This window comes from Echinococcus granulosus (assembly GCF_000524195.1).
Source record: "Echinococcus granulosus chromosome Unknown EG_S00085, whole genome shotgun sequence".
Classification (NCBI taxonomy): domain Eukaryota; kingdom Metazoa; phylum Platyhelminthes; class Cestoda; order Cyclophyllidea; family Taeniidae; genus Echinococcus; species Echinococcus granulosus.
In genome coordinates, this window is record NW_020170465.1 from 306,908 (window position 1) to 328,108 (window position 21,201).

General features: G+C 38.8%; 3 protein-coding genes across 3 annotated transcripts; 1 reads left to right on the top strand and 2 right to left on the bottom strand. All coding sequences in view use genetic code 11, as the record gives it.

Moving 5' to 3' along the window:
• Positions 1-856: 856 nt before the first annotated feature.
• EGR_07743 (hypothetical protein) lies at positions 857-3,756 on the top strand (the record flags this gene model as incomplete). The annotated part of the gene is made up of 4 exons (XM_024496992.1): positions 857-928; positions 1,458-1,539; positions 2,486-2,621; positions 3,552-3,756. 4 exons carry the CDS (start codon positions 857-859, stop codon positions 3,754-3,756), a joined length of 495 nt encoding a protein of 164 aa, XP_024348615.1.
• Positions 3,757-4,860: 1,104 nt separating this feature from the next.
• On the bottom strand, positions 4,861-13,328 carry EGR_07744 (hypothetical protein; the record flags this gene model as incomplete). Its single annotated transcript, XM_024496993.1, has 10 exons — positions 4,861-4,939; positions 5,856-5,931; positions 7,070-7,253; positions 8,784-8,879; positions 9,808-9,904; positions 10,221-10,283; positions 11,951-12,126; positions 12,794-12,918; positions 13,016-13,122; positions 13,273-13,328. 10 exons carry the CDS (start codon positions 13,326-13,328, stop codon positions 4,861-4,863), a joined length of 1,059 nt encoding a protein of 352 aa, XP_024348616.1.
• Positions 13,329-14,362: 1,034 nt separating this feature from the next.
• EGR_07745 (hypothetical protein) lies at positions 14,363-20,775 on the bottom strand (the record flags this gene model as incomplete). The annotated part of the gene is made up of 6 exons (XM_024496994.1): positions 14,363-14,418; positions 15,229-15,308; positions 15,340-15,628; positions 16,455-16,661; positions 18,858-19,173; positions 20,752-20,775. 6 exons carry the CDS (start codon positions 20,773-20,775, stop codon positions 14,363-14,365), a joined length of 972 nt encoding a protein of 323 aa, XP_024348617.1.
• Between the last annotated feature and the right edge of the window lie 426 nt (positions 20,776-21,201).

The window sequence follows — 21,201 nt, forward strand, 5'->3', positions numbered from 1 at the left end:
AACAGGCAGAAAATTCGTATAATAGAAAAGAATAGAATGAACGCAAATTACTGGTGGCATATGCTTAATCTATTCTATGCATTCCTCAGTAAACAATATAAGATTCTTCTTGTTTTTGTGGTTCTCATAGCACTGTGCCCAAATTAAGTAATCTTCAAAGAAATATACACATTTTTAAAGACGATGAATGCCATTGTTAGAGTAAATGACAAAAAATTACGCATCCATTGCAAGGACAACTAAGAGCCACTTATAGTAACAGTGACTACATCACCCACTTCCAGGGAGAAGTGCCTTCCAGTACCTTAGATAGGAATGGTCGATGATAACCAGTTATTCTTCCAAACAGGAGGGTTGGAGTCAGGCTTTACTTGCTATTGTCGCGATCAAATAAGAGGGGCTTATGCAGCAACCGCGCCTTGCCCGAGGTTGCTGTCCCTTAAGGGAAACCTCACGCATTGCTATGCATTTACCATCTTAAGAGGAATAAAATATTTAGAAGGCTATCACTTAACCCCATTTTTGTGGTAAAGTACCCTTTTCAAGCAATTAAAAGTATCTTTTATAGGTATAAATAATACCTTAGATCTAAAACGCATTAAAATTTGGTAATATTTTCCGTCTTTTCCTAATCGCTATGACTCTGAGTCGACATGCATGTTGAGTTACCGAATGAGTTCAGTGGGTTTTTTTATGAAAAAGTTTACTAACATTTAAGACCTACCGTCGGCATTTGAGATAGGCATTAGGAGACTTGCTTTGTAACTTGTGCCATTTATTGGGGAATTAAGTTCTGCAAATTACTACAAAAATTTTTCCTCTTGAAAAACCTGCATTTATCCTAAATGCCATAAAGATGCAGAATAACAAGTTGGACAATGCACTTCGGCAACTTTGTAATACACTTCAATTCGGTCCGTTCCATAAAGTAGACAAACTCGTGTCACTTCAGACTCAAATGACCCTTAACGATGTGCTAGCTCGAAAGAGGAGGAAGTGAGCAGCAAGTATAAATAAGGCTGCCGTATCGGCAGACTAGTGCATGTAATAAAATGCTCTTTACTAGTTACAACAGGCAATCACGGAAGGCCGTACCAAACAGCTACACACCCTTACTTTATCGTTAGGCACTGGTGGTTATTTAGGCGCATTTTCCGCAACTTTTAATGATCTGTGATGGATAAGTTGTCTCTTGAAACATTCTTTTACCATAGAGACCTGTTATAGGTGGTTTAACAGCAGCGAATAATTCTACCAAGCTTAAATTAGCGTTACTTCTTTCCCATTAAAACCAAATATCTCGTAGTTTAAAGTGTCTATCCTTGGCGGTATGCAACTACAAAAACTATCTTGACTGTTCCCTTTGTAGTCAACACTATGAAGGTCAATTCAACTCATGTGATTTTGATGGAATATTCAGAAGGCAAGACGTTTTAAAAACTAGTTAAGCCAAGCAGACAGAGGTGGTTCTAAATTATTGGGGAAAGTATGAGCGTTTATTATTAATAAATGAAGTGCAGGGAGTGCGACATTGGCCAGGTTAGACCTCGTCACCTCCAAAGGTAAGTGGGTCACCGCACCACTACACAAATGTCCAAGTAGCCATTTGTTCTTCTAATTTACGATTATATGGATACCGGCCTTAATTTCTGCAAGCAAACCGGATGTTGGTGGATCAAGAAGTGCTTGACATGGCGGTAAAATAAGCGTGAAGCCGGTTTCACCGCACCTCTATTAGTTGTGCATTTAAGTCCTCAGATTTCTACACTTTCCAACATTATTATAGGACTGCTTGATAATATTCTCTCATTATTTTACCACATTTTTAATTGAAGTGGATCATAATTGCTTTAGTGCGATTGTTTCGGCACGATGCTGAACAAGTTAAAGCCATAGTAATGCAAATGGATGAATAAAATGGCAGAGAATGAGCTCAGATGGCGCAGATGGGAGGATAGAATGCCTTCAAGGTATTCCGAATCCTTACTCAGATGCATTGGAGGCTCTCGGAACGGGTATCCTAGGTGCAGTAAAGGGCAGCAAATGCAAGATGGGATTTCGCCACAATTTGAGCAAACATTTGTACCATTCTTTTTATATATATTAAGGCTTTAGAGGTCCTTTTTAACAACGTACACGCCTATGATGGCAATTTTCTCACTTTACTCGTGTCTTCGCTACAAAAGAATGCCATAAAATATGCCTTAATAATAAGTCAAAGAGAGGGTCTCGACGACAATAAGGGTTGCACTGGATTGAGTAAAACATAAGAGGGAACCCTGTAGCTTAAGTATCCCTCATCAAATGATTTTTGCAAGCTGAAGAAAAGAAACACAGAAGTAGCGCCAAGTATAAAAAAGGAAAGAAAGGAGGACTAATAACAAATCCTCCTACTTAATGATTGAGCGACTCATTTGTGCCATATCCCTAGGCAGTATAAGAGAGGCAAAAGATAAGGTATTGCAATCTTTTTTGTTTTAATCAGAAGTTAGTAGGAAAAAAGTTGGCCTTGTATTTCCTAAGTCTCTGGTTCCAGTTGCGTTTGCCCAAAACTCCAGCAATTTTGAAGGCATTTCTTCACAATTTCCAAACATGATAAATTTACCTGTATCTTTTAAGTTGTAAGAAATATAGAGAGCTGTTTACAAATCACATTCATTTTTGGGGGTTTCGGTGAATGGACGAAATCTTCTAGTGGATATGCTTTGTTTGTAACGGTTACATTCCACATTTTAAAGTGAATTCAGAAACAAGAACAAGAAGGGACTTTTTCATTTAATAGGCTGACCCTTAGAGAGATTAAATAAATGCCTAATTATGGAAAATTACTGACCAGCGGGTATGTAAAATCCACCCGAAATGAATAGCACAAGGGGAATAAGGCGCTGAGGTCTTGTGGTAGAGGCTTTAAGGGGATAAAAAAACGTTAAAAGAGTAGTCCAATGACGTATACATTTCGAAAAGGTTGTAAAACTCTGCATAGGAAATAAAACTTAACGCTCTGGAATCAGGCGGGAGTATATCCTCCACTACCGCAGGTTTATGGGCATGGTACTTTATGCGGAGAATTTCTTTCTTCGGAATAGATGGATATGAAGAGAGGCTCCTCGAAGTATGTGATAATGCAAGATACTGATATATACCACTTAACAAAATGTATGCACCAGTTGTCTGTTAGACGTGAAAAGGAACCAAAATAAATAATGTTGATGAGAATGAATTTGGATGATTTTACATTGAGGCGAAATTAGGATTGACTGGGTGAAACAGATCATTAGTTAGGTATCAGTGAACAACTTCGATGTATATCTTACAGTAATTTGAATGAGTAGTGACCACTTCCCTACATGGAATTGGAACAATCTGTAAACATGCATTATTGTGTGCCTTCATATGTAAGATGTAAAGTGAGTCCAGTCAAGTCTCACTGACATGCATACCGTGTGGGTAAATGTAGCTCTGACACTAACACACAATCGATGTCCCTTTGTTAGTGATTATTGTTCAGGCCGCGAAATATCTGTCACTTTTTTAAATTTTTCAATGCACAGAAAGCCTTATTTTGCATGGGTAATCCACACAACACCATTACCCATTGCAAAATTTCATAAAAAGGCGATTCTGTCTATAAGAACCGTGAACCTGACTGTGTACTACTTTGGTACCCACAAAACACTTTGGGGGCTACAATATGATTTGGGTATTTGGACAGAACTCGTTTCTGGATTTTACTTAAACATTAAGACAGGTGTATAAATTTGGCTTCAGTTTAATTTGCTGCCCATTTACACATCTTCTGCTATTTTAATACCCTTTCTATTCTTTGTGATGGTTTACATTCGTGGAAACAATTAAACAATGAGTTAAAAATAGGCAAAATCGGCGGCTGAGCTTGGGCATCGATGTCTGATGGGTCTCTGAAAAATAACATCGCAAATTTCAATAGCAGGGCAGCCTTATTGCATGTGATGATTTAATAATCGGTAAAAGTGAAAACAGTCTGCATAATTTTGGTTTAAATAATCACAAAGCTCATGTATTCCCCTCATTGCTCATCCTATGTGTGGGTTTAAGAAACCTGTGGATCTACCTTTACTGCTTTCAAACAGTGCCAATAACCAACACCTAGGTACGAGAACTTAATGGCTCTTAATAAATCATGCAATATGGAGCCTTCGGTTGCATTCAATTACGCACCGATACACAGAGATGGGAAGGAGCTACACGTTACTACAGAACCGCACTCTAGAATGAGTTCAAAAATATTACGAGGCGCTTAGATGGATCTTGCACATCCGGCGATGAATTGAAAAGCCACACCACACACTGGGATAGAAAAACAGAATCAAGGTGAAATTTCTTAAAATGACGTTCTTTGAACACAAAATCATTGTATTTAGGTGACGACGCTTGTAATCTTTGAATTGAGAACGAATGGATGGTTGAGCTGCCATTACTGAAAGAAAAGTTTGCATGCATGAGCAAGGGCTAACGTTAACGCTTTATAACCACCAGTTCTCCTTTTCTCTTAAGCGGGTCCAGGGATGGGATAAAAAGTGAAGACGCTATAGAGCGTTGACCCGCCTTTAGCGGCAAGAAGTCGGTGAGTCCCTTCAATGAAGGCCACAGGGAGGTCAGAAGTGTGACACTATCAAAATCAAGAAAATGTTTCAATGCCAATGGCTTTTCAGTCCCCAGCCTTGTGAGATGTCGTGCGAGCACCAACTACGCTATGATAGTTAAAGAATACCTATCCTACTCCGTAAAAAAAGAAAAAGTTTGCCTCCTATCTTCGAATTCTGGAAGTTCCCTAGAGCTAAAGCAAAATAAAAGGGAGAGTGAGATCAAAATTTCATAAATTTATTTTATTATTCGTAAATTAGATAAACTACGATATATGCACAAAAATGACCGCCATAAAATTGATTGATTTGCTAGCCTTAAAATAGCTTAGCAAAAGGTATTGTTTGCAATCTGGAATTTTTTCAAGGCATTTATTTACTATTGATCCTCATTTTTATTTATAACATTAGGAGGATTGAAGATGTACATACTTTGATGCTATTGTAGAATTAACCACTTCATTTTATGCGTCTGCTTGCCTAAAGTACAACTATACTTTCCAACCTATTTTTGAATCACTATAAAGCCAAGAGCGTTTTTATTAAAAGGTAATAGTAAAGTTAAAATTTATCAATAATGAATGCTTGTTATCGCAGTGCACGTCCATAGTTATCCTTTCGGCAAATTATTTCGGACGTACGGCATAGCTTCTGGTTCTGAACATGGGCATGGGCTTGAAGGAAGTAAAATTGGACTACGCAAACCTGTCCTACTTTAAGAACGAAACAGTATAGACACTTAAAAAAATCCTATGCTTGTTTTGGAATGGCACCTAGAAGCAATTCTCTTGGCAAGAGATCATATTAAGAGAATTTACAATTATTCTCGCTAGTTGTTACATTGCATTTGTGGATCAAAGTGAAATAATTCCTGTATAAATTAATAAATAAGGCCCATCACCACCACTGCAACCACTTTCTCAAATGGTCATCCACTAACTTTGTTGAGCGCCTGCCAACAACTCTGAATGATGACTAAACAAACAAAATCGTTTTGAGAACTCCGCATTACTTTAGCATCCATTTGTATTTCTTCGAAAATCAACCGTGCCGAAATCAAAAGGGTGAACAATATTGCTTTAAACTAAAAATGAAGGGATTTACAAATGCCAATATAAGACCCTGACTTTCTGGCATGTGTATTTATGCTTTCCAAAGTGACTTGAAGCCATTTAACACTTTTGTAATGGGAACGCGGTTTCAGTCTCCATGAATGTCAGCAAGAGTGACTACAATTTCATAAGAAGTAAATGCAGAACAAACGACAGTAACTTACGCATATTTCCTATCATACTCGTGTGTGGTAGATCTAGACAAAAAAATTGATACAGGATAGGAGGGTGCAATTCCTTTTATTTTGTATCACTACATAATGGCGTCCTCAGTACCTTGTGACAGAAACCATCAGTAATGCAGTGCGGTAAACATCATCAAGTGGTCATTTAGACCTGGGGTAACTCATTTTCTACAGGTACCGCCAATATCCTGGTGCCAGGTCTGCTACGCATGCCTTCAGTCCGCTATCAATTCTCTACAGGAGTGCCTTATCTCGTCGTGAGAGCTCAAAACCAGATTAGTAGTAGTAGTGGGAGTAGGAACCACTCCAAACGACTGGAAATTCTGGTTTTCTTGGCTGGTTATCAAACTAAGGCCTTCTGGAATGCGCATTGGCTAAGTGTGACTAGATCTGAAAAGACTCACAACAAAAGGTTTGAAAGCGAGTTGACTTCTGAGAAGCCTTCAATTTAAAGTTCTTCACAATCAGTGTCTATGACGACAGAGAGAAGCTGGATTCCAAAAAAGCTCAAATTTATGTTATGGAAAGACTTCGAAGGTGATGATGGGCAGAATAATTTCATCGGTATACATTAGTCTAAGCACTACCTCCCAAGTCACATATTTCTCAGTAGGCTTCATCTAAGAGAGGGTGCCATGCTCTACAGAATGTTTTACTACCAGTAGACTTCATTCGATTCGCGATGTCAATTATTGGTGTCATCGTTCCGCTTACTCAGGATCAGTAAAAAGACTCGTTTTTGGTTGGAGGACGATATAATGGAAATATTTGCTTGAGTGATTATTAAACTAGGCAGAAGTTTCAGTTTTTTGCTGGTTCTACCGTAATCTTGTTGTCAAACCTGCTATTCACATCGGTACCCTTTAAGTCCTTCCACACACGAATACTGAAGCAGCAACAAGAAGCTTTATGGGTAATCAGTATCCGTCTTCATGATTTTAGATTAAGATAAAGTTATTCGAAATTTAAAATACTAACTTTTACATAAAGAAAGTGAAGTTCCACAAACCTTTGCCGTTTTAAGATGGGGCAAGCTAAAATTTTAGAGCTCAAGACTTACCACTCACATGGAACTCAAGGATCAGGTGCATAGCTGCAAAGAAATGGATATACTTCCTTTTATTTGCTAAAATTGCTAAAATCTTTTAACAGTTATGAACCATAAAAGTGCATCCTATTTTCACTGCAAGATCAAGGTAATTTCTATTGAAGCAAAGATTCAAAAATGACCAGAAATGAATTGTGATGAAGCTTTTTTCCAGTGTGGAAAATGCATTCCATTTGATGTTTCTTTGGTGATTATGCGCCCAAAACAACTTTGATGAACACCGCAGCTTTAAGGAAGATTCAATTTAACATCGGTGTTAGAAGAGATGCCACGCTCAGTGGTTAATGGAGTGCTGGGTTACTACTCAACGGGTACACGACTTGGGTCATCCCACTCACTCTCAGCCATGATGACAGGCACGAATGAGAATGATTGGATGCAAGTGTGTGTAGTTATGGAATTTCGAATAGAAGATGGCGTATACCACAGCGGATGTCTACCCTGTGGTGAGATGCGTAATTTCTGTTAGCAAGAGAAAGGTGGTTTAGGGTCAGCGGTCATTTTAGTCAACATTTAGCCGTTAAAATTTCTGAACCTAGATACCTGACTAACGTTTAATCTGTCTTATACCGGTAGTACACAAGGAATGAAGTAGGACCTAGACGATGTCCTAACTGCTACACTTTGAAAGAATTCCACCAAATATACGTGCAATTTTGTCGGTTGAAATTGGGGGACCTTTTAATCCTTTGTGCTTCTAGTACCTCAATAATGCTCCAGGATGTCAGAGACTTCCGTCAAATCATGTTTAGAGTGTGGTCCATTGTTTCCATCTATGTGATCCACTTGAAAGAGCTCTCTTGCAGTTTCGAAATTAAGAATGCCATCATCTTTGTTCTCCTAAACTGCGACATTTGCAGAGCTTGTGCCTCCTATTTCGTTAAGTTAAATTGAAGGCATGAAAAGGAGAGCCGAAATTAGTTTTCCTTTTAGGCTAAGTTGGGAAACAAATCTCAATGCAATCATCTCCAAGGGCGTGTATACAAAAAACGTCAACAAAATGTCGGAATTCGACCTTTCTCTGGTATGCAAGTAAGATGGTGGTACGGATGCAACTGAAGTGCCTACCAAAGCCTTGATGGCATGGTATTAAACTTCCTCCCAAGGAAAAAAAGGAACAATTGTTGCAGTTTACTTGATAGAGATCAAACTTCCATCCTTTTGGTGTTACCTTTCAATAACTTAACTCAACTACGGCTGTAGACTGCGAATAACTTGCCCCGCCTGTCTGCGTAACTAATGCAAAATTTATGTCGGCGATATGTTTGAGGCATGAAGTTTATCATTTTATTAAAAGCCTTAGGTGAAGTCCTAAATTACGACTTTTATGCTGTGTACAATTTCAGGGGTGATTCCCATGCAAACCAATGACTTAAGGTAGTGGTAGCGGTTGGTTGAAATTCTGCAACCGTCTAAGGTAGAATAAAACACTCATGTCAAGTTCTAGTGGGCTTTCATCGGCTCAAGTAGACTCCACATTGTTCTGTTCAAGTTATCCTCTTCGGCTGCTAAAGAAACATGTAAAGAGATTACTGTGGCTATCTATCCATCTACCTTTTTCTCCACCTAACTCTCCATCTGTCCCTCTATCCATCCATCTTTCTATCTGGCCATCCGTCTAATGTGGCATGTAGCTCAGGAAAATGTTTGAGTTGCGAAGCCTATCCTTTGACAATGACGTCCACGTAAGCTAGACATTTGACTCTTCTCCGGGATGCAAACTCAGTTGTGATTCTGATACAGCCCATTGACTTACTGAGGTAATGTTGGGTTGGTATTCTGCGGCCATTTGAAGCATAACAAAAACTACAACTTTTAGTGGAACTTGCGCAAACTCAAATACTTTCCCTGTCTTTTTAATTACAACCATAACATGTTGGGATGTAGCCACCTAGCTTCACCATGGCTAACTCTGGAGTGAAAGATGTTACTCTGTTTCTTCCTAAAAAAGGTCTCACTGTGACAAATGACGGTGACTTCCAACGACCTCTGGCTCAGTCTAGTTTAACATTGTGAAGTACAATTGTCGAGGTCATGAACACAGTACTATTTCAGCGTCCTAGTCTACAACCTCTTCATCTTGATGACAAAAAACAACAACCTATTTAATCGCCAACTTTTTGTAAGGTTCCTTACACACGTTTAACTTTCACTATTTCTTCTTAAAAAAGGGAAAATAATGCTAAAAAGGGAAGTTTAAATGGATAGCCGGGGCCACTACTTTAGCACTGTGCTTCCTCCACTGGTGCTGTTGGACCTAACTAAGTGAACTATTCAGTCCCGCCGAATCAATGATAGTCTCCAAAAGCAAGTAGATTTGCCTAGGACTTACATCATCTGGCTTATTTTCAGTGAAAATTTTCCCCATAATGCGACTTAAATATAGGTGTGAGATAGTGACAGCTACACGTTCTTCGACTAAATTACTTCATTACAATGTTGGCGATTTTGATGACCATTATAGATCAGTACTCAGATCTTCATCGTTCTTACAACCTCTTTAAAATAAAGTTATTGGTATTACTGCTATTAGTAAACAAAACTAGCAACTATATGGCGAATCTTTAAGCACATCCTCTACTTCGAAGACTTTAAGATGGACCATTTAAAGGAAGGGTAAACTCACACGTCCTCTTGGGTGAAATGGGCGAGGTTGACATGTGTCTGACGTTCATTGCCATACCGAGATTTTAGCCTTCAATGAATAAAATAACGAATTGGTGACTCGTTAAAATGGCTTCTAAACACAATTTTTTACAGCGTAGGAAAGGCGACTTCACTTTTAAGCGCTGAGCTCTGAGCTCATTTTCACCAAAAACCAAATTATCCCGTCCAAGCAAAGAAAATGGTGTTACTGGGATATTTTGATCAAGGTTACTGGGACAAGGATAGAATTGGAGCTAGTTCAAGTTTCAATTTTATGTGGGAAAGAAAGAAACATGCGCGAAACATGAATAGTACACATCTACACTTCCATCACTGACCACAGGTAATCTCTCTGCTTTATGTTGCAGAATATGCAAAGAAGAGAGCACATGGTTAATCCTTTACTCTGCTTTTAGTTCGCTAAGCTTAAACTGTTTGACTGCAAACAAATTAATGCTTTGGAAGAAGTTGAGCTGCCTAGTAAATGAAAGGTATCAAAGAAGCAGTTAAGCACTACTTTGGCTGTTAAGAAGTGTACCGTACTTACCCATTCTCTTCGATAGGGTCACCACCATTTTCATATTCTTTACTGGTATTCCTGCAGTGAAAGCTTTTAAAATTTAATTTGTAAAAAACTATCAAATTTGCATATGAAAAGGTCAAAACATGAAAGGTTACTGCCAGCCATGGTCTACTGATCTGGTTAAAGTAAACCGACACTTGATTACCTCAAGGACACGACCTTGAAATAAACATTTGCTACAGTAACTTGTGCTTATGTGGTGGTGTGCTTGTTTCGAATGCTTTTAATTACATTATCTGCCTTAGGTGGTCCAGCTCCTGCTTTACTCTACACAAAGGTAGAATTCATTCCAAAGTACTTGTTGCTACGCGCTCTTAATTGTTACGTGCAAATCCACGCAAAGGTGACAGCAACGTGTGAGTGTTTTCAGGTCAATGCAAGCCTTCATTCGGTATTTCTTGAAAAAAATGTAACAATAGTGTGATGAGCTGTTGGCGAATGCACTTTGACGTTGTGACGTTTAGTGTCAGAAGGCAAAAGTTGCTGATGGCATTTTAGAACCTGCTTCGGCTTTGATATGCAAGTGCAGGGATGGTTCAAATACGAATGAAAGGCTTACATGAAAGGCACTGGCTTGGCATAATGCATCCATCTGGATGTAGAAAAAGCAACCGAGTTGAGTTTCAAAGTTTCATGCTGATCTTTTTAAATGTCTTTTTAAACACTATGGTTATATTTGAATATAATAATGCGGCCATTTAATTTGGCATCTATGCATGCATATATCCACCCATCTAATCGTCTAATATAGCCCGTAAATGAGTAGTGTGGCTGAGCTGTTGAGCACATCTTATAACAATTCTGAAATTTGACAATCATCTGGTGTATTTGCACAGTAGTGATTCTGACGCAATACACTTGCACATTTGGTGGTAGGTTGCTATGTCCCATCCATCTAAATTTATAAATCGATGTGATTATTTTTGGCGAATTTTTTCTTCAGCTTATACATTGAACCTCTTTTAGGTCTTATCCTGATCCCTTAAAAACCACTTATGTACCTATCCATCCATCTAATCATTCATCTCTCTCCATCAAATTATTTATTGTAGTAGGCAGTTGAGTAATTTGACTTAGTCATGAAGCATATTCTGTGACTACAACGTCCCCCAAATTCTAAAATTTTGCATTTATTCGACAAGGAAACGCAGTAATGATTTTGATGCAGACAAATGACATGCTTAATTGGTGGTTGTGGTGGTCTGCTTTATAGGAGTCATCTTAAATAAAAGACTGCATCAATTTTTCAGATATTTTTCAACTGGAGTATTTTTATTGTTGCTGTTTTAAATAGTCCTCTTTAGCTACTGCCATGACGCTTGAATTAATGTGGCTCTCTGTCCATCTACATATCTATCAAGATTCCCACACTATTTTTTGAGATAGTATTTAACATTTCAGTGGCTTTATAGCTAGATAGCATGACGTCATGATACTGTTCCTGACGTCTTACTACTTGATAACAACAAATGGATGTCAACCATGGTCTGACAACTGCAGGATGGGAAGTCCGCTTGCAATTTAGCGTTTGACGGGGTCGAGCTCGGTTTGCTCGAAAGCAACTTCTACTATGATGACGATTGTGGGCCCCGTCAACATGAACGTCATTTTACTGAAAATCTTGACATTTGTCCACTCTATCACCCTGATGGTGGGGTTGCAAGTTTACTGCCTTACACACATGCATACCTTACCTTTCCAGCTGTGAAAATACGACTTGGTTTGCGCACGTGTGTTGGTCGCTTCCGCAAAGAAAAAAATTAAAAAAGAAAAGAAATTTTGTTATATAAATATCACTTTGAATTAGGTGGTGAAGGATTTCAGCTTTTCCTAAAATATTAAACTGATCAACTCGGTTTACATACTGAGGCTACCCAGAAAAATGATTTCACTACTCCCCATCTATCTAATTTAAAACGGCCTTGATATTTTGAAAGGCTGTAAAAGAAATCAAGGCAGGCTCAAATGACCGTTTATTCTGTCTGATCTTAAAAGTGGAATGATTCACCTCATGATGTTCCAAATTTTCATGTGCTTGTGGTTGTTGGCAAGGAGAGGAAAAGATACAGTAGATGATATTATTTAGTCATTTCATTATCTGCCAATCAGCTAAAAACTTTAATGGTATGCTTGATTTTACAGATATTTGTCCAATCACCTACAAATCTGTCACTTCGTCACCCCGCTTCATCCCGTTTCCTCTAGCTTCTGCTTCACTTTGTCATTCACAAAAACCACAGGCAGCTTATAGTCCTTATTCTCCTCTTTTCCCCATAACTCTTAATAATCCCCACTGATGAATGAGTAGTTAGTAACTAATAACCAACTGCAGTAGGGAAAGGACCACAAACCAGGATTTTTTGCGTAACCAGTCGCAAAAATGCCTTCCATTGCCTTAACATTCCAATGGTTGTAATTCCTGGAAAGAAATAAAACCCCCTCTAGCCTGAGTGATCCATGAAAGGCCTTCGCACAGAAATCCGCTTTTGGATGAATCGTGGAAAGAGGATCAAACTATACTGCACAGGCGGCAATACCTTCTTTACATGACGCATCGTTTGTGTCTTAACATAATAGTTGATGGACCGCTTATGCACAAGGTCTCTGGTTTTACTCCTCCCAACAGTTATTTTCTTTTTTGAAGGAAGAGATAAAATAGCCACTAAATTTAAGCAGTAGCGTATGTGGCTCTGGGCAGGTCCTTGAATGCCCATCCGGAAAAATGCTTTAATGGTTACGGTTAGTGGTGCGATTTTCACCTTCATTCAAAGTACAATGCAGATGTACGTCCCATTTCACTGACAGAACTGTGTCATAGTTGCTTAGTCTACGTTGAAAGTTCATTTTAACTAAATTTTTGGTCTCTCTTTGGACAAATTGTCACAACTGAGGTCAATCAGCAAATAAACATATTGCGTGAGTTGAGCTTTAAAATCCTTACCCACTCTGAAGTCCTACATAAGGCGAAATAAGTCACGCATATCATTTATTACCTAAAATGAGGAGGAGGAGTTACTTGTCATTTTGGTGGAAGAGACTACTTCTCCTTTTGTCTTCAATCAAATCATTCATCGATAGGTGGGCTTTAGGGTGGGAGAAGAACACATCCTGCACTCTCTCGTTGTTGTTGGTGCGAATTAACAAGTAAAGAGCTTGAATTTCTTGTAAAAGTATTTTTTTTTAAAAGAGCGTCTTAAAAATGAGACTGCTGATATGGTCAAGCAAATAAATGAAGGCTATTTTTCATCAGAAATTAAACAGACTGACTAATCAAGAAACAAAGCTTATCGTTGTCATTAAACCAGTGTAATGTTAAACTGTCTGTCTTATGATTTACAGCCAAGTGCATACAGCACTTCCAATTACATTTTTTACAAATTGTCAACTTTTAAAAAAGGTTAGTGACTGTAGAGGATATGCTGGTGATACGGTCTTCAGCAAAGGTGAGATATTTCATCCAACTTGAGGACGCTACTTCCTAGTCTTTAGCCCAACCCTACCGCAGTGCTTAGAGCCACCTATCTGCATTAACATTAGGGAATATATTTAATCCTCCATCCTCAAATTAAAGTGCTTTACTTGATGTATTACCTTCGCAGTAGAGATCGTTGGGTTTCCCATAAATATTTTCTAGTTTTTCCTAAATCCGAAAATTCTTTGGTCGTAGTGGTCAGCTATATAGTCAAGGCTAACTCGGGGTTGCAAATTACAACACAAGGGAACACGCGAGAAGTCTTGCCCATGATATACGCATGTTCAACATGACACTGACGATTGTGTCGGTGGAGTGAAAATACCGTGACTTTCTGTAGTTTACTGAAGTGACAAACATATTAAATACCTTTTGTGTTAGTATTATTTGCTGTGGCAGGTCAGTGCATTTAACCAATAAAATACTGCTAAATATTAAGTGCCTACGTGAATAAAAAGTACTTTTCAGCACTTGGAATATCAGAAAAAATGCTGATTATATCAGTTATGATGATTTCTACCGCAACTAATATGGTGTGAAAATCGGTAGAGCCGGCCCTTTTTCCGAATCCAAAAGCGCCAAATATTTTTAAATCGGGGCGATTTGGCGATTGCATCAGTAAAATAAGGTAAATCTATGGTAAAAATAACATACCTTGGAATCTGCTGATTGTTTTCATTATCTGAGTGGCTAAAATTAATATAAATTTGTCAAGGACGTGTTACAACTTTTCCTCATAATTTGACAAAGTACTAATGGCGATAAAATCTTAATACCAATTAATCCGCAAAGGCTTGTCTTGTTCTTTGAAGGAGAACGTTTGAATATGTGCAAAAACCCTGTCCACCACTGACTTTAACAATTCCGGAATGCATGAATTGCTTGTTTAAATCTCCATTTTGATCTCATGGTCATTAGAGACTCCGCGATCGTGCCTCCACTGGACGGTGCAGCCTTCGAGCCATGCCAGTATCCCTCATCCACAGTTTTCCTACGTCGACAAACAACATTCTACCCCAGTTATGTCTAATTTTTGCATACACATAGGCTCCAGAGACTGCATTTGTGCCTCCACACAGACATGTCAACGCTTTATGGGTACTAAACAATCTGTAAATGTGTGGGGAAAATCACGGCAGTTTTGAGTTCCCCTGTTCTTTCGTTTCAATCCACCACCGTACCTCGTTGTCACAAACAAGCCTAAACGACAGCATTAGCGTAATTTGGCCGCTATCATTACTATTTGTTTGAAGTGTGCAGTAGGTTGAACTTGCACACTTCTTCCTTCCAGCCAAACAAAATATGCCCTTTCGTTTTGTGGAAGTTGCAAGGAAAATTCGCAAGGTATGTTAAGCTCAAACAGATTAGTTATTTAAAAGCTGAATCATGCATGATTCTCAAGGCATTGCCATTTTTGACAGCGCAATAAAAGGAATGCTACCTGAATTTAAAGTTAATTTATGCAAGTTAAAATGTCAACATCTTAAGAAGTGTTCTTACATTGACATTGTCTTCTGCCTTTATTTACTTCCGAATTGTTTATTTCAGTCTCCACAGGAAAGTTGGAACAAACTCCATGCCTTAGTTTGAGAGGGAGATATAATTTCCGACCTACCTAAGGTATCATTTATAAATATATACTCTGTCAAAACCAAACACAGGTTAGTTAACATTTTGAGATCTTGGAAGTGGTCAAACTGCCACCATTTACTTATGGGAATATCAGAAGTGACTTCACAAAATTTATTACAAAAGCCATTTTTTAAGTAAAATAAATGGAACACGTACTTGACTGACGAGTCCTTCTTTTTGCGGCATGAGGTTGTCACAAATGCAACCACTGCGAGCAGGCCGACTGAAGCTCCAATGACCAGTAAAGTCCCGTAGGAAAAATCCGTAACTAAGAAAAACAATGATAAGCCGGTTTCCTGACTCCATCCACTTGCACATCACTCCCTCCCAAATAGGAAACAGACTTTACAGATAATCAGTGTGATTGCCTGTTTATGGATGCATCGAAAGGAGGAGCAAATATATATTATGATACGTGCAAATGCACTCACTGAGTAGAGTCCTTGGGTCCAAACTTGAATCCCCGGATCGAAGTGACATGGTGAATGATGATAAGACAGAGACATTGACGCAGCGGCACAAGGAGTGGTATTGTGATTTTTGAATGTGGCTTTGCTTACTGAGCTATTGTTATGCCCAACAGAAGTAAGTAAAATGGTTATTTTATATGTTTCTCCCTGCGTGAGTGGTGTATTCGAGCTAACGCACCCAAAGTCACCCAATGACTTGTGTTGTGATATTTTATGAGGATGTGTGTAGCGTTGATTACCTCTACAGCACGCCAAACTGCCTTCGTCGTTAGCTTGAACTTAGATGTCAGACACAAATAAATCAATAAGCGGGATTCGAAGAGACACCTCTTATTCATTTTTTGCTGTGCACATTCAGGGATTAACGTGATGGGATGTTTTCTGTACAAAACAGTTCCCCATTTTGACATCCCATACGATTTTATCACTACCACAAATTAAGTCTCACTTCCTAATATTCTAGTAGTACTTGCAGTTGGCACTGACCTAAGTCTCTCCATGTTTGCTTGATTTTACGTGAGGAGGCATTTTGCGTACCTCGAGTTTATCCAAAAAGACGCATTTGGGGGACTTTGGACTTCCTGTATGCTGCAGTATTCCAAAGATGTCAATTCCTATCCATACCCAGAACTAAATTAATGCGGATCCCTACTTCAAAGTCTTCATCTTTGGGTCTTCTGGTTAGGGCAACAATTAACTTGTTGCTAACTAATAGATGCTGATCAGTCATGGTTGCCAAGACCTTTGCTAATAGCTTAACCACCCATAATTTAGTAACATCAATTTGTTTAAGTAGGGCAAACTTTTTAAATGCCTTTTCCGGATGTTTAACTATGCGAATGCCCTAGCACCCGCGGTTTCAACTGCTGTGTCTCAGCAACAAGGGGACCCGCTCACGCCAGTTTAGTTAATAGCATGCTTTGTCGACATAGATGCTATCACGATCAAAACTGAAGTAATAAGGAGATAAGACATAAGGAAAAAGCAAGTAGAGCCAGGTCACGACATCTACGTGCGCGGTCGTGCTGCTAGTGCTGAGTATTGCTCTGGTTTCATTCAAGCCTATTTTGAACGACCCTGACCTCACCGTGACAATAACTACAGGTAGAGTTGGACTCCATATCATAGTGGTCGCCACAACGATAGACACTGCATCTCGAGAACAAGGGGATCTGCCTATGGCAGTTCATTTAACAGGCCTAGTTATGAGCTGACGTTTACTTGTGTAAGCACAGATGATCTCGAGATCCTAACCAAACCATTTAAGGGATTGGGCTTCGGGAAAGCAAGAACTTTAGTGCTGGCATCGTATGTACAACCACAGCAAGATATCCACTTCCGTGACTGTAGTGCAAGTGCTGAGTGTTGATTTGTTTCCGTCCTTATCTATGCACACTATTTTCAATGGCATTGACCTTACCGTGACTACAGCTACAAGTAGAGTTGGACCCCACGTCATAGTGGTCTAAGAGACGAGTCCAACTGCCGAGAATATTAAAGCATATTCCATTATCTCTAACGTGTTACATTTCAAAATGTAATTTCTAGGGTGTTTAAACGATGATGTTGTAGACACCTCTACTATCAACTACCCCCTCTCTCTAAGCAATTCTCTTCACCACCGTCCTTACATCCGAGGAAAGCGATCGGAAAAGGCATTAAACACCTGGCACTTATGGGATCAGGCAACTCGTGTTTTGATTGTTGATTCGTGAAAAGTGTATTCAATTCACGACAGCAGCATTTGCCTTATTGCGATACAAAATTTCTTCCAATTTTCCACTTCCTGCTCTTTTGTTCACTGGAAGCTTCAGTCATGCAAAGTAAGCAGAAATTCCACCAACAAATATCCTCACTATTTCCCTATCAAAGCCACAAAAGTTCCCTACAAGGAGGTAGCATCATAACCAGGAACGGATGCAGGGAATCCTAATAAATCATATGTGTGATTTAATAAAGAGGGTTTTGATGTGTAAGAACTGTAGTCTTAGAGGATTACAAATAGTCTCTTACTTGGATTATGCAGAATTATTCTTTTCTTAAGTAATATTCTCGATGGGTTCTAAAAGTTGACCTTAGCTTCTGCTTTATAGGGCCTTAGAAGTACACTTTTCGAATCGAAAAATGTGAAAACAGCCAAATGATAGCTTTGGAAAAGAAGCAAAAACTATAAGTCGTCAAAGCCACCCACCTTTCATAATCGTGCGAAAACCACGCTACCCAATCCCATTATCCACACATTCCACGCGACTTTCATTGGTCAGATGCTTTGCTAGGCGTACGTGTGTGACTCATCCGTGCGCTTTCCCATTGGCCGTCCGCAAGAAAGCGCGCTGTCTTTGCCGGGGTGCTTCGCACTTCCATTGAATTCCGTTTTATTCTGCTAGTAGTTGGAAATACTCTCAACGTTTTGAATTCTAGACTACTAATAAGCTAGATTTTTAAAGTTCTTAGCGCTATTTGATAAAATTGTCAGGTGCCCACTAATTAGTTTCAATTAGCAACATATAACGGATTTAAATAATGGCTATTCAATTCAATCCACAATTTCCATAGGGTCTTACTGTACATATTATAGCCATAAATTGTCCCATATTAAGCAAAATCTAGACTCGTGTACATAAGTTGGTACAAAATTTAGGCTAACATTCAATCGAACAGGGGTAAACCTCAATTTTCCTTTTGCGGGTTCCAATACTAAGCCTGGTTTATTTTTAAAGGAAAATTAGAAAGTGAAAAGCCACCTGTGTTTGGCTCAATTTTCTTGGTTCTTTTCAATTTGATGCACTTTTAATTCACGTATAGATAGCTAATGAAATAAATTAATGATTGGAGATAAATGAATAGCGCCCCACAGGGCAGTAATTAGCGTCCCACGTTCTTCACAGGTGGAGCACAGAGAGATGGCAGGTGATCTTTTTCACAGCGAAGGCCTTCGCAGCAATCGCAGTCATAACGACAGGGCAGCCAACTAGGAGTACAGAAGACATTGGCACAGGGCTGATTGACGGGGGGGTTCCTGCTCACGGTGGCCATCCAATCGTTTTTCGTCGAATTTGCTCTCCACCTGAACGCTTTCGGCTTGCTCTCTTCTGTGGTTTTTACACTCCGTACTCTCTTTAATTGGATCGCCAAGTGGAGACGCTGAATCTCGCTTTGGCAAGCCCATGTTGTCATGGTAATGGTGAAAATGAAAAGGACTACTGAAAAGAGAATAGGGTGAATTCTTTTTGTGGAAAGTCCTAACCAAATTAATAATCTTAACTTGAATTTGTGTCGTAATAGTTATGTCACGTTTAAACTTGTTGTTACTACATTTTAAATGTAATCGAGACAATTTGTTCTTTTATCCTGGAAAAAGCAAGAAGAGCTGGGCCGAGGCGATGGCAAATGCTGCCGATGATTAGTGGACCTCCAAGTAGAGACAAAATGATATTTAATTTAAATGTTTAAGCCAACTCGTTAATCACAGCGGATCTCAACGCCATTTAGGTATCATGACAGCCCACCCATGCCTATGGGCCCTTCCGCATTTTAGTTTGTGTTCGTTGTTGCAATTTTGAGGGTAACTTGGTTAAAACATCCGTGGTGGCATCAACAAGTTCGATTCAAATAAAATAATCCAATTTTTATAATAATAAAATCATGCCTCAACGTCAGGGAGGAGAGGTGTTCAATGCGAACAGCGGGATTAGCATAGACTCACAACAGAAGGGTTATAGAGACCATGAAAGGAAAGTAAAATGGATTGAGTTGTAAGCACCGCGTAAAATAACTATGTGCAAGTAGCGAATTTGATTGCCTTGTAAAAGTTGACCCATTTCCCGAGTCTCGAGAAGCTCCATGCAGGTTAAATCACAAGCAGTAGCTGAACTTGAAGGCTGTCACTTTCTCCTTGACACAGATCAACTAGATCGGTCTTTTATATCATCGTAGCACCAAGGGCATAATGTATACTTAGGTTGTATTTTAATATGACTCCTGTGGCAATCGCTTTTAGAGTGCCACCACACTCTAACCCATCATTAAGTTGGTAGCACTAAACAAATTTAGCCTTTCCTTATTCAAGCAATCATTTAATAGGAAAATTCGAAGATGACGGATTCGTGTGGCAATCAAAAATTCAATCGAGCTATTTCAAAAGGTCAAAAATGGTGAGGTCAGCTGCTATTGAAGCGAATTTACTTTGAGTGGTAAAACTGAACAATTACTAGATTACCAATGTTACAACCGAGTTTTTCTGAGGAAAATATGAGCTCTAGTACTTCTAGATAAAACTATGCGATAAAATTGTGCATAAGAGGGATTAGACTGTTGACATAAATGAGGATCACAAGCATAGCATCATGACAGTAAGATATTGAGCTAGACTTACGGAGCCAGCGAATCTGAATCGGCAAATAAACTACTAAAAAATAATTCCGTTGCACTGTCTTAGCCAAATCATTTAAAATGTGTTTTGCAGTTGGAAAGTTGTTGCCCTATCAACAAGCCGAGTATAGCATTTGAGAGACATTACATTATTTCACTAAAACGATTTGATTTGAGGTCAAAAGCTGCATTATGGCGGATATTATGAGTCACATCAGAGTATGCTGTTATTAGTTTGCATCACCCACGTTACAAAGCGAGTATGTTGTAATGTCAGTGACTTATAGTTCTGCTCATGGTAACCAATAGCGCTTTCTAGGCCAGTTTATTTCTTAACATATCGGAGGGCAATTTGTAGTCTCTCTTCAAACTCAGGCAACATTTTTAGGTTGTTAATGCATCACTCATATTGTAAGCACAGCATAGCAAAATAATAAATAAGCACTGTGCTTTTTATATCGACGGTTTTCTAATACTTATAGCTTCACAATTAATGATCTTCGATGAACCAATCATCATCGGATTGTTAATAGCCAATCAAAATCCCAACAAATAAGTTGTTTGTTTCTTGCATTATATGCGCGCAAATTTCCGCCTATCGTGCTATTTGGCTAAAAAGGAAACATGTTATATTTGTCCCTGTCCAAATATTCCGTTCAATCTATTGTTTTGTTTGCACGACTAACAAAATGAAGGTCAAAACCTCACCACCACGATTATGTACACAAATGCATACAGTGACGTCTGATTGCGCAGTAAAAGTATGAAGAGTTTTCAGTTTCTTAAAAATGTATCAGCGCATAAATCCGGAGTGTGGATTCACTTAACTACAGTGGAAGGATTAATATTAACTTTCTGGCACCAGAAGAGGTAGAATTTATCCCCCATTAGAAATCGATTTATATTTCATTATTATGCGCCATTGTATGTTTATTGTTTTGGCATGGTTACCATGGAAATTATTTGTTTGATAGATGAATCGTCTTAGCTGCATGCGTAC